The sequence below is a fragment of the Mustela nivalis genome (assembly GCF_964662115.1).
Source record: "Mustela nivalis genome assembly, chromosome: 10".
Classification (NCBI taxonomy): domain Eukaryota; kingdom Metazoa; phylum Chordata; class Mammalia; order Carnivora; family Mustelidae; genus Mustela; species Mustela nivalis.
The window spans coordinates 104,776,605-104,789,888 of NC_139029.1; the positions used below are offsets into that span (position 1 = coordinate 104,776,605).

At 55.0% G+C, this 13,284-nt stretch overlaps 1 protein-coding gene across 1 annotated transcript; it reads right to left on the reverse strand.

The window, feature by feature from the left end:
* Window positions 1-210: 210 nt before the first annotated feature.
* Window positions 211-11,792, reverse strand: LOC309843201 (chymosin-like). The gene is made up of 9 exons (XM_082688552.1): window positions 11,725-11,792; window positions 8,946-9,096; window positions 7,968-8,085; window positions 6,558-6,676; window positions 4,293-4,492; window positions 2,673-2,786; window positions 1,823-1,967; window positions 1,213-1,311; window positions 211-477 (listed from the first exon to the last, which is right to left on the reverse strand). The coding sequence occupies exons 1-9, from the start codon at window positions 11,784-11,786 to the stop codon at window positions 340-342; spliced, it is 1,146 nt and encodes a 381-aa protein (XP_082544678.1). The 5' UTR covers window positions 11,787-11,792; the 3' UTR covers window positions 211-339.
* Between the last annotated feature and the right edge of the window lie 1,492 nt (window positions 11,793-13,284).

Genomic DNA, 13,284 nt, shown 5'->3' on the forward strand with positions numbered 1-13,284 from the left:
GATCGAGAGTGGAAGAACTCAAAGGCAAGACACGTCTTGCTTTTACCCGACCTAAGCTTGAAGTGGCCAAATCCTTTGTGAAAGTCTCCGCCCAAAAACAGTGTCCCCAACCCTCTCCTACCCATGTAGCCCCAGTGCTGTCGGACACCACGTGATGCCACATCCCCAATCCCATAGCGGCGTAGGACTTTGGCCCAACAGAAGCCACGCTTTGCAGAGATATGGTATTTATTGAAACATGCACCTGAAAACCTGATCTGTATGTGTGCAGGTGCGTGTGTGTGGGCGTGCGCATGCCTGTTTGGGGCACGCATCCCTGGTCCGGGCTCAGCGGTGCCATCAGATGGCCTTGGCCAGCCCCAGGCGGTTGTTGACCCTGTCAAAGACGCTGTAGTACTCGCGGATGAACACATCCCCCAGGATCCACAGCTGGGAATCACCTTCACCTTGGAAGCCGCTAGAGCAGAAGCCCATATCCTAGGAGAGGAAAGGCTGAGATGAAGCTGGGCCCAACCCGGGTCACCATGTCTGTGGGTGGCCCAGCCCCCCACCCCCACCCCCTGTAGTCCCTCTCCCAGCTAGCATTTCCTCTCATCCTTGAAATCACCTTCCGAGGGAAGCAGACGAGTATCAGATTCATCCCACTCGATAGATGAAGAAATTGATATTCAGAAAATCAAGCAACTTCATGCAAGCTCACTCAGTGGGGTCCCCTTACCCCAGCGCCCCTCACTTGTCCTCTCCAGCACCCCCCCTTCGTTCAGCACCTACTGCCCTGCTGACCAGCCAACCCAGGCCTAAGGACCCAAGGCCTTGCCAGTTGTGTGTGCTCAAGGCTAGGTCTAAGCTGAGGCCAGTGGGTCAGAGGGGATAAGGGCTGGGTCCCCACAAAGCCCAGGCTACCTACGAAAGTCCTGGAGAACACTCCAGGCCCCTGGGCTTAGAAGCAAGACCAGTAGATGGAGGTTCCCCAGGGGCTGTGGTCCAGCCTACCCAACCCTCCCACAGGCTGCTCAGGCTCTGTCCTTTCTGTCTGACCCATTTCTCCCAGCATGAGGCTCCAGTAGCCACAGGGGAGGCCCAAGGACAGCAGGGCCCCACTCAGAAAGGCCAGTTTGTCTAACTGCTCCTCCTGCACATCTCTTTCCAGCTGACTTGCCAGGAGGGGGTGGGGCTAGGTGAACCCAGGTTTCCTCTCCCAAGAGCTCCTACCGTGCTGGTGTAGGCGGAGGGGGGCAGAGGGTACTTTCGGCCGTTGATCTCAAAGACCACATCAGGCATGCTGTTCAGGCTCCCGCAGTTGATGTCAACCTGAAGGCCAGAGGAAAGTCATCTCAGATGGGCAATAGATCTGATCAGGCTCGATGAGGCAGAGAAAGGCCAAGGCAAGATCCCTTCCTCTGCACTGGCATTGGTGCGGACGGACCTCCCCACTCAGAGGACTCTAGGGAGGCCCTCAGGCCTCAGGAGAGCTACACTGAGTGGGACCTCCTGTCAGCCAAGGCAGGAACAGCCCCGGCTTGAGACAAAGGGGGACTGGCCTCCGCGCTTTCCCTCCAGGCTCAGTCAGTGCCTCCTCCGGGACCCCGGGAGCACTTAGCCGTCAGGGAAGCAAGGAGACCCGTGTGTGGGTGAGGAAAAATGGGGTAGGGCAGAGCTCAGTGAGTCAGGGATGCATGATCCTCCTGGAAGACAGGAGGCCAGACGTCGGCCTCTGTGTGAGATAGGAGAGTCCCGACAGCCACAGTGGGCCAGGCTGGAAGCCCACGGGGAAGACATCCGGAGACACCCCACCCCTCTGGGGAAATGGGCCTGGCCTTACCACACCATACTGGTCCTGTGTTGCTCCGATGGCTGTCTGGATGTTGAGGATGTCACTGTTGGGCCCAACCAGCATGGAGGTACCTGTGTCCAGGATGGCCTGACAGCCACCATCACAGGCCACCACCACGCCATTGACAGTAACCCTGCAGAGTGCAGAGAGGACAGCCTCGTGGTGAGTCCAGCATCCAGCCCCTGTCCCTGGTCCCTCTCATCCTCCCCTGCCAGGATCCTCAGGAAGTGGGGGGGGGGGGGCAAGCTTAGGACTCTCCGCTGCTCCCCAACCCTCAAATACACAAATCAATCTTTTTTCAAAACCACGGAAGTCACATGCCCTAAGGGTGGAATAAGTCCAGCGCGGGATGCCTAAAGCTCCAGTGTCAAGCTTTCTCCCTGCTATTCACTTGCTGCAGGCCTTGTGCAAATCATCATCCTTCCTGACCTTGGGCTTCTCAACCACAAAATGGGTACATTAACAACCCCTTCCCTGACCTCACTGATGGACCATCATGAGGCTCACGTTAGTGAATTATAACATGAGGATACTGGTGTGGCCCCCCACCTCCTAGGGTTTCAGCGAGGCGTGAACGAGACCATCCTGTTGTCACTCAGCCCAATATCTACAGGTAATAAGGGCTCAGAAAGTGCAGCACTCTTACTCTTACTAATAAAGCCGTGGGGAATGTCAGCGTTCTCGCTGACTGAGCTCACTGGCCTTGCAAGGGTCCAACTCAGAATCTGATGGGCCGGGCTTGCAAGCGCCTGTGCTGCGGTCCTTCTCGGAGCCTCACAAGCTACTCCCCAGGCCCTGGCGTCCCCCTCCCCTAGAGCCAGGGCTGCTGCTCACTCACCTATCCACGGTGAACTGCCAGTACTCCTGCACGGTCACGGGCACCCAGTGCAGGGAGCCTGTGTAGTAGGATGGGTCAATGGCCCCCAGCGTCAGCATGCTCCCCTGGCCATTCCTGAAACCAAGGAAAGGCATATGGTGGCCCTCGGACACCCTGGCTTGGAGAGGAGGAGCCGCAGCCCCACATGGTGGGAGGGAGGCAGAGGCAGCTGAGACCAGTCCCACCATCTTCCCTGCCCTGACCCCCACTTCCTCCCTGCAGGCTCTAAGTGAGCTCTCCCACCTCCCTGATCTTTGGGGCTTTTCCCTGATAAGGGCATCCACTCTCTGAGCTCCTCCGCCCCCAGACTGAGGCAGCATCTGCAGCTTGTAGAGTGCAGGGGAGGTGGGAACTAACCATCACGTAGTTCGTATGACCACTAGGCTTGGCTGGGGCAACCCATAACTGTCTTCCTGTGCCCAGCCCCCATCCCCACCCTTCAGCTACAATAGGGCAAAGGGTCTTCAACCAAGTCCTACAGACTTTGGATTAAAATTGCCACCCCCTACCCCTCTGTTCCTTCTGGGGCTTTCCTTGAAGCCAGGAAGCACAGGCACACGAGTGTCACCTGCTCCCACCCAGCTGCTTTTAGTTCCTAGACCCCGCCGCAAGCTCTGTCTTGCCCCTGGGCCCTAGCACGTGCTGTTGCCACTGCCTGCAGCGTGCTATCCTCTGTCTCACCTGGGGAGCTCCCACACGTGCCTCAGAGAAGCTTCCCCTGCCTGCCCTGCACACGTACCTCCACCAGACAGGGCTTCCCTCATCACTAAGCTTTCCCGGCACCCAGATCTGCCTGCAATGAGCGCCCTTCTCACAAATGTAAGCAAAATTGTGTGATTGTGTGTTGTCTGCTCCCCCCCACCCGCTAGAAAGTTAACTCCCAGTTTGTCTGTTTTGCTAATGTATCCCCTTCTTCTGCCAGAGCACTTGCACGTAGTAGCAGCCTATAAATATTGGTTGAGCAAATGAACGTACCAATGTACTCCTCGCCTGGGTGCCCTTGACCTCAGTTGCCCAATACCCTCCTTCTCCTGAGTGGGGCGCTCTTCTCCCCATTCTGCCACCCACCCTTCTGTCCAGCTGAGCTGCAGGAAGACAGAGCAGGGAGCACCAGACTGGGAGTCAGGAGCCCTGGGCTCCAGATGTGACTCAGCCACCAGTTCCCAGTATGACCGTCCCTCCCACACCTCAGTTTCCTGGATAGAAAAAGGAGAAGGCTGGCGTCCTTTGGAGCCTACTCTGGAAGTCTATGAATTTCAGTGACATCCACAGATGATTACGGAGGCCTGGCCACTTTGGACAAAAGATGTTAAATGCTCCCCAGGCAGAGATGGGGTCAGGCTTCATGTTTTAAATGCCAGAAACCAAGGTCAAGTGTTGGTCCTGTGGATTCTGGCTGCATTGGAGTCTACATTGGAGGCTTTTGGACAAGAGGTTGGGTCAGCCTGGAAACAAGGAGAGGGCTTGCTTGGATTCTAGCCACCATTCTTGAATTGCAGTGTCCCAAATGGATAGCCACTCCTCGGCCAAGAGACCTTGCCAGGCCCTGGAATGCTGGCCCTGGCTGGGGGCGGCTTCTACCTGGACAAATACACAGAGAACAGGTCTTGGGCCACCAGGTGCTTCTGCATCATGTTGTCGAACACGGGCACTGAGTACTCAGAGGCCAGAGTGGGGTAGGCCAGCCCCAGGATCCCGTCAAACTCGGAATAGGTAAAGACATTGCCAGGCTCCTTGGTGCTCAGGCCCACGGTCTGCTGGGGGTCCACGATATTGGAGACCTGCAAGAGAAGCCGAGAGACCTCCACCAGGGGCCTTTGGCCAGAAGCAGGAAGATTCTGGGGTAGGCCTGTATCAGGATCAGTCTTGGAGTGAGGGGGCTCACCTACCCTCCTACGGGCAATGCAGTCATGTGAGCTTAAGAGGGAAAAACCCTCGTTTCCCATCTCTGCACCGTGGTCGTGAAGGAATGACCCTGGCAAGGCCAGGGACAGAGGAAGAAAGGACACGGTGAAGGATGCAGACAGCAGTGCTCACGCGCAGAAGTTGGGGGATGAGCCCAGAAAAGGGGAGGGGGTGAGGGATGCTCCAAGGCCCTCTGCCAACCTGCAGCCCTACCATCAGTGACACCTGGGGCATCTGCCAGGGAACAGCTGGGGACAGCACGAAGGGCAGAGAGAACATGCATCCCCTTAGCATCCAATGGACCTAGCTGTGCACCCTTGCTCTGTTGCATGCTGACGGTGTGACCTTGTACAAGCCCCTCCCCGAGCCTCCCTCGCCTCATCTGTTAAATGGAATAATAACATCTGCATCTTGAGGCAATGCTTAGGCCTATATAATATGAACGCCGAACCCGTATCGAGCATTTAGGAAGTGATTGGCCTTTGGACATTAATGGTGCTCTGCTAGGGTATCTCTCTCTCCAGCTCTCCTGTTAATCTGCCCACTTCCCTGGAAGGCTGCTGAGCCCACCCACCCATTCTGAGCTCACAGAAAGCCTCCAGCTTCCACTCTGTCCCCTTAGAGTCAAACCAACCGCCACACACGCAGCCAAAGTGAGCTTTGAAAACAGACGTCCAGTCATGTCACCCCTTGCGAGGACCCTCCAGAGACCCCCAGTGGCACTCGGGAGTTTGCCTTTGACTAAGAGCCACTTCACGTGTTCACCCTGCTTTTCACATCTGATCTCCTACCTCTGAGCCCTTGACCCGCACTTCTCTGCCCAAGCCTATCTTCTTTCTCCTCCTCCAATACCCCAACTTGTCCTCATTTCCATGGGGCCTGACTCCCATGGTTTTCTCTCCTACCCCCATCCCAGGGGGACAAATGAAAGCCACCCGATGCCCCACGGCTGAGGCCAGCAGGCTCGGGCCAGCCCCTCCATGAAGATGTGGGATTTCCCCCTGAACCGAGAACAGCAGAAAAGAAAACCAGTGGCTCCGGGCCTCAGAGGAAGTAGGACACGGGCAGGAGATTCCCCTTCCCCGGGGCCCTGTCTGCTGGGACCACCTCATCTAGTGGCTCTGGGGCCTCCACTGTCTAGCAACGACCCCTGGGGAGGCCTGAGTTGCATGGGCACTTGCCCTGCCAATGGACAAACCTGAGGAGAGGGCTGTCAGCAGAGAAGAACTGGGTCCTTTTGGGCTTAAAGCAAAAATGCCTTCAGCCAGGCCCAGGAAGAGCTCAAGGAGGATGGAGGTAATAAGCCCCCGGGGATGCTGCTTGACTTTGAACCTCGGATAGTGGGGGAGGAAGGAAAGCAAGAACCTAGTTCTGAGCCCTTCTATGTACTAATTAGTACTATGTATTATTTACGTAGTACTTAGTACTATGTACTAAGTACAGCTCCCAGTCTCCAGCTGCGCGACTTCAGGCAAGTCACCAGCTCCTGGGAGCTTCAGTTTCCTCGTCTGCATGATGGGGATAATAGTCCCCTCCTAAGAACTCAGTTTACAGTGTGACCCCACAGGTGACCCTGGGGAGCTGGCACAGGCTCAGGGCTCAGAACCAACTATGGCAAGGACGGATGAAAGAGGATGGGGAAAGTGGAAACTGGGCACGGAGAAGCTCTCAGGGGGGACTCCAGGGGCTGGCCTGGAAAGGAGAGGAGGGAAGGGTGAGCCACAGTCCCAGCCAGTTAAGATGGCTCTCAGAATCCCTACCCACCACGCCCCCCACCAGGGGTCGGGGTGGGGGCGTGCATGGACAGGATGCAAAGGGCCTCTCCACCCCCCCCCCACCCCCCCGCTGGAGGTGCAGCCCGCCAGAGTCTGGGTGGATGGGAGGCAGAGCAGGCACTGGGGAAAGGAAAGTGAGCCCCGACTGGCCCCAAGCCCCACTCACAGTGACGGTATCAAGGCCCAGGAAGCCTTGCATGCTGCCGGTGCCGTACTGGATAGACAGAGGCTCGTTCAGGTTCTGGAAGGTGGAGGATTTGGCCGGGTCGAAACGGTGATGTTTTTCTGAAACACAGACCCAGGGTTAGTGAGGCCCGTAGAATCTTCTTGCCCTTGACAGTAACAGCCAGGGCTGAGAACCTCACTAGGCCTTGTAAGAAATGTGGTCTACATACCAATCATTCTCACTGCAGGAAATAAGCAGCCCCCCTCTCTTGATTCCCCCAGGGTTTAATAAGGAAAATTATCCTTTGCTGCTCGACCCACCTCTCGGAACCCCAGAGCGACCTATGTAGCTTCCAAACCAAACAAGAAAGAAAAAAGCCATTCCTGGGGTTTCCATAGACTTGTTACTTTCTCCAGCTTTGTAACCTTAGGCAAGACTCTTTTATTCTCTGAACTTTGCTTCCTTCTCTGGTAAAGGGGGTAACAAGAGCACCAATTTCCCAGGATTGTTGGAGAAATCAGTTAGTACCCCATAGAACGTTTATTCATCACTAATGATAGGCCCGGTGACTTCATTCTCCCAGAACCTCCTGGCATATTCCAGTCCCATTTTATAGGAAGGAGAACCAAACACCCAAGGAGGGTCAGCAGCCTGCCTTGGCTCCTGACAGAGGCTAAGTACATAAGTAAATATTGGGCACCTGGGTGGTTCAGTCAGTTAAGCGTCTGCCTTTGGCTTGGGTCATAGTCCCAGTGTCCTGGGATCGAGCCCCGCATCGGGCTCTCTGCTCAGTGGGGAGCCTGCTTCTCTCTCTGCCTGCTGCTCCCCTAGCTTGTGCTCTCTCTCAAATAAATAAAATTTCTTTAAAAAATAAAGAGCTTAAGCTCCCTGAATTTCCAGCTGGTGCTTTACACATTTGACTCGTGATTTGCACACCTTCTCAATCTGTGGGCAGTTGGAGGGGCTGAGCAAGGAGATGGGGCACAACCAGGAGGCTGGGAATGTCAAAGCGAGCTCTCCTGCACCCACGTTCCCCCCCAGAACCCTGCAACTCAAAAGCGGTGGCCAGAATCCAAGCAAGCCCACTCCTTGTTTCCAGGCTGACCCAACTTCTTGTCCAAAATCCCCCAATGTAGCCTCAGATGCAGCCAGAATCCACAGGACCAACACTTGACCTTGATTTCTGGCATTTAAAACATGAAGCTTGTCCCCATCTCTGCCTGGGGGCATTTAACATCTTTTGTCCAAAGTGGCCAGGCCTCCGTAATCATCTGTGGATGTCACTGAAATTCACAGACTTCCAGAGTAGGCTCCAAAGGAAGCCAGCCTTCTCCTCTCACTATGCAGGGCAGGCAGAGCAGCCCTGGGGTCAGAGCCTGGAGGGCCGGGTTGGAAAGGGAGGTCACTCACGGCAGGCATCACTCTTGCAGTAGACAGAAGGCACCCAGAGGTCAGAGGAGCCAGTGTCAAACACCACGGTGAATTCCTGGGGTGGGGTCCCGATGTAGATCTTCCCAAAATACTGACACTGGGGACAGACAGCCCAGAGTTAGGGGCGGGGAGTAGAGCATAGGGATATGGGTCAATGCTTGGCATGAAGTACAAGGGAAGAGAGAGGAGTGAGGGTTACTGGGGAGGGTCCTTCATCTCCAACCGCCACACTGGGCTCCTCTCCGAACAACTGCGCTGGCCTGTCCCTCCCTTAAGCCCTACAACTCCTGCGGGAATCAGCCCCAGAAGCAGACGTTAGATCAGAACATCACCCCTCCCTGGTAGGAAGACTGGGCCCCGCCTGCCAGGGGCAGGGACATAGAGAAGAGACATGGGAAGTACAGACCCCGGGTCCCAACCGAAACTCCCTGCCACCCCTCTTGGCCAGGCTCCCCAGGTGTCAGAACTTAGGGTCGGGACAGGGCTGAGCATGACCTAGATAAGGCAACAAGCTCACAGGAGAGACAAGGCTGGCTGTTTACTGCCAAGAGCGACCGATGAGAGGGGGACAGGTTCCAGGAAGGAAGACCGCGCAAGGGGCGTTCCTGTCATGTCCTGGGCGGCTGCCAATGGGCACCAGAACCCCATCCCTGCCGAGCCCAGATTAAGACATGGGTCACGGGGCTGGGCAAGACAGGCATGGGGGTACACCTGGGAGCAGATCATATGCCCCCGAGGGATGTCTACAGGTCGCCTGAGCTCAGACCCTTCCGGCAGTGGCCTTCAGAGCCTCGCCTTTGCCCGGGCTGCTGGCCCTGTGTGGAGCTGACTGAGGGGCAGGGGGACGGCCTCCGCAGCCCACAGGACTTCCTGATTTCTAGAAGGGGAAAGAGGTGGGGGCCAGGAGAAGGCATCCAGCAAGAAGCATTATTGGAAGGGGAGGGGAGAGCCACTCACGTCCAGGTAGTTGGTCAAGGGCTCGCTGGCCACCTTTGCTAGGCTGGAGTACTTCGTGCTGATGGAATACGGGTGCTTCTTCAGAAAGTCCTCCAGGAGCCCATGCTCCTTCAGGACCTTTCTCAGAGACTTGCCTTTGTGTAGAGGGACCCTGAGGAGACAGGGAAGAATTAGTGATGCCAGTGGGCATCTCCTCAAGGCTGCCCAGCCTCAGAGAAGTGCCCAGAGGCTCTAGGTTCTGTAAGCTACTTCCCCACATTTTTTAAAAATCGTAACTCAAAGGAAAAATTAAATTTTACATCGGTTCACAATTCTGTGCCTACCCTTACCAAACGTAATACACTCTGGTGTTCCCTAGTCCTTCCTCTTTTCTCAATGATGATGGAGACCCGGTGGATGGATTTTATAGCCTGCTCATGAGTTCCCCAACTCCGAGGTTTGAGAGACATAATGTCATTCATTCAGTCTCCAAATTCTCGCTGCTTCCCTACTATGGGCCAGACATTGCGTGGGGCCCACGGGTACAGCCTCTGCCATCTGGAAGCACGCTCTCTGGAGAGGAAACAATGTCCCCCACACTCTGAAAATGCTCCCTCTTTTGCGACCCCTGTGGTTGACGCTTTGCGTAACCTAATGTGTGTGGAAATTTTTCAGAGGGTTTCAGCATAGAGTGTGGTCCTCAGCATAGAGGACCTTCTGATAGAGTTTAGGTGTTGGATGATGGAAGCAAATCGTAGAAGAGAATTGAGAGGGAGAACAGCAGAAGGGTTCTAGACCCTGCTTTGCAGTCTGTGGCACCTTCGGTCCCCAAGGTCCTCTGAGCTTTGCCTCCATCTCTGCAAAACAGGTGACCTCCTTCCTTTCCAGCCATTTTCCAGCCCCGCCTTTGACCAACTTCTTCTGGCTTTCACCTCTCTGGCTCCTAGTTTCCCCTCCTATAGGTTGAAGTAATACAGGCTGATGACCCTGGTGTCCCTCCAGTTCTAAGGGCTATGCAGTCCTCCTCTTCGGGGCTGATTTAAGGACAAGAGGACAAGTGGAGACCACAGCTGTGAAAGGGCTTGGAGAGTAAGAAAATGGCAGGAAATCTAAGATCCTCAGAGAAAATGGGTTTTCTCATGTTGTTCACAATCCAAACAGATCCCAGATGGAACAGCCCTGTACAGGACTTATGGTCTCTCTTTCTGGTGCCTCCCTTCCCCAGCCCTCAAGTGTGACTTCAGCCAGGACCCAACAGAAATAAAAGGCCCTAAGACATTTCTCAGCGTTTGTCTCTGATGATAAAAAAGGACATAAGCGGGCGCCTGGGTGGCTCAGTGGGTTAAGCCGCTGCCTTCGGCTCAGGTCATGATCTCAGGGTCCTGGGATCGAGTCCCACATTGGGCTCTCTGCTCAGCAGGGAGCCTGCTTCCCTCTCTCTCTCTCTGCCTGCCTCTCCATCTACTTGTGATTTCTCTCTGTCAAATAAATAAATAAAATCTTTAAAAAAAAAAAAAAGGACATAAGCCCCAAAGGAAAGAGGCTCCTGGGCCCAATCCTACAGTTGCCATTTCCTGTGTCCCCATGTCCTGGTCCCCAAAGTGTTCTGCTTGCTGAGCTCCTGTTCCCACTCAGCTCAGGATCCACTCATGGAAGGCCTGGTGACTCCCACAGGGGTATCTGTCTCTCTACTAGCTGCTGTGTCCAGCATGAGGCCCCAGGGTACCTCCCTCAGAGGGACGCCGGCAGCCCACTGCCCCACGCCAAGAACGGGGAGGTTCCAACCACCATGGAAACCTCCACTTCCATGCTGTCCAGTCCCTGCACTGAAACCACCCGAAGCCTGATTAGAAAAAACTTCCCTTTCAAGACACAAGGAGCTCTGACTTGTCAAAGGCCCCCTGGCCCCTTTTCAGGGATCCAGCTTCCCAGGGGTGAATTCAGGTCTCCCCAGGCTCATGGCCTGATGGAGCTCCAGGCTAGGAACTGGAGATAGGGTGATTTTGTGGCAAAAATGTAAGATCACTTGGGACCAAATCCTAGCTCCTCCACTATCAACCATGTGGCCTTGGGTAGCTCTGGGACCCTCCTCAAACAACAGCTGCCTCATCTGTAAAATACAAATAATAATATCTACCAAATCCAGGAAAAATAGTGCATCCAGCAAAAAACAGCTCAAGAAATATTAGTTATGGGGCACCTGGCTGGCTCAGTCTGTAGAGCAGGTAGGTGACTCTTGATCTTGGCATCATGAGTTCGAGCCCCAGGTTGGGTGGAGAGATTATTTTTTTAAATTATTTCCAAAAAAAGTATCAAATAAAAAATTATCAGTTATTAGTTTTGAAGGAAAACTTGGGAATTTTGCCCATAGAGAGAACTTTATTTTGTCTAAGAAATGCATACGTAGCTTTTTTATCATGTGCCAGGTACTGCTCAAAGCATTTGACAAATACCAACTCATATACTCCTCACAACTCTGAGAGAGAGATGCTTTCTGTTCCTGATTTTACAATGGAAGAGGAAACAGGGTACAGGGAGTCAGGTTAGTGATGGAGCTAGGGATCAGAACACAGGCAGTTTGACCCCAGAAGCCACACCCTTCATTTCCCAGGCTGCCCGTCTGACCCTGCGTTGCTGCTCATCACCCCTGCAGTGGCGGAGCAGACTTTGAGGGAAAGGTCCCAAACGCAAAGGCAAGACTCTCCTGGGAACCCACAGCACAGGTGTAACACCAGGAGACACACCCACCCAGAGCAGGTGCATGTGACCCCCTTCCCCTCCCTGGGTGCCTGATACCCACCTGGAGATCCCACTGCCCTGGGAAAGGGCGAGAACTGCAAGGAGCACCACGAGGCACCTCATCTTGGACCGTGGGCTGGCCACTGCTGGAGCCAGTCCTCCTTCCCACAGCCTTTATAGAGGGTCCTGGGTCCGCTCTGGCTGCAAGCCTGGGCTGCAGAGATGACCTCTTGACTTCAGGCTGCTCCACAAACACATTAAGTACCCAATACCCACTTTGATAAGGGCCCCAGACTCCACCCCCACGGGACTTCAAAGCCAAAGGACTCACATGCTTGATCTTTAGTCTGGGAAGGGTCCCAGCAGCCTCCATGACCTGATTTCCCCTTCCAGATGGGACTTCTTGAGCTAACACAGGTGGGGCCACCACCAGAATCCCGTCTCGTGTTCCACCTTGGCAGCAGACCCCTCTCCTGCCCTCAGTGCCTCTCCGCCTTGGGCCTGACTTCACAGGGAGCCTGCAGCCTGTCCTATCCAGGCATCTCTAGCTCGGTGCTCCCGGACTCACCTTCCAGGGAGCACTCCGTCTACCCCTGCGGCAGAGAGTGCTGCTTCAACCTGTCACCCCGGCTAAGACGACACCAGGCCCAAGACCCCTGCACTGTCTGGGCTGTGTCCCCCGGTTCCATGTTAGATGGGTGTTGGGAAGGTGAGGGGTGGATATGACATCCGCATGAGCACTGGAGGGGAGGGGGGCCTGGCGGAAGTGAACAGGGAAGGCGGACGTGTGCCACACACAGAGGGGAAGGAAGAAGATAGGGCGCGATGGTCAGATTTCGGCAACAGGTGTGACCACGAGTCAGTCCCCTGGTCTGAGCCTCTCAGAAGCATATATGCAGGGCTTTGTGATAAGTAGGCAGCCCCCCGAGAGAGAGACAGGCCAGAAAGGGAAGCAAAGGCTCAGCCGCAGATGGGGTAGAGAAAACCACATCCCAGGGTGAGGGGAGGCCATAAACTGGAAAGTCAGGATCAAATCAGGATTCAGGCAGGGGCTTTGGGGCCACAGGTGTGATGGCAAGAGTGGTGCCAGCCACCAGCACCCTGCGGGACAGACGTCTGGGTAACTAGGACGTGGAACAGAGAGGACAGGCTGGGTAGCTAAAGAGGCAAACGTGCGGTGGACCCTGGACATAGGGGCACACAGAGAGGGACAGACCCAGAAGCTTCCTGTATTTGATGAGATCCAGCAACAGGGGAACTGAGAATTTTGTGGCAAGAGCTAGGAAGACCACCAGACCACCTCCCTTGGCAACGCCCTACCCAGCCATCCTCGTCCCTCCTCAGAAGGCCTGTGTGTCCCATACCAGCAACCCTGCATCGGAACAGCTGGAATCGAAATGTCTTTCTTGCCAGCATGGAGCACGCCACATAGTAGATGCTCACTAAACGTTTGGTTAAGCAAATGATTCAATGAACAGTCTTGCTCTGGAGGCCCAGCAGGGCCCTGTCTTTATGACGAGCTGCAGGTGAGGAAACAGAGACTCAGAGAGGTTGAGGGACTTGCCCTTGAGGAAAAAGACCTTGAACTGTCACAGAGCGCTGGTCTGATACCCCACACTGC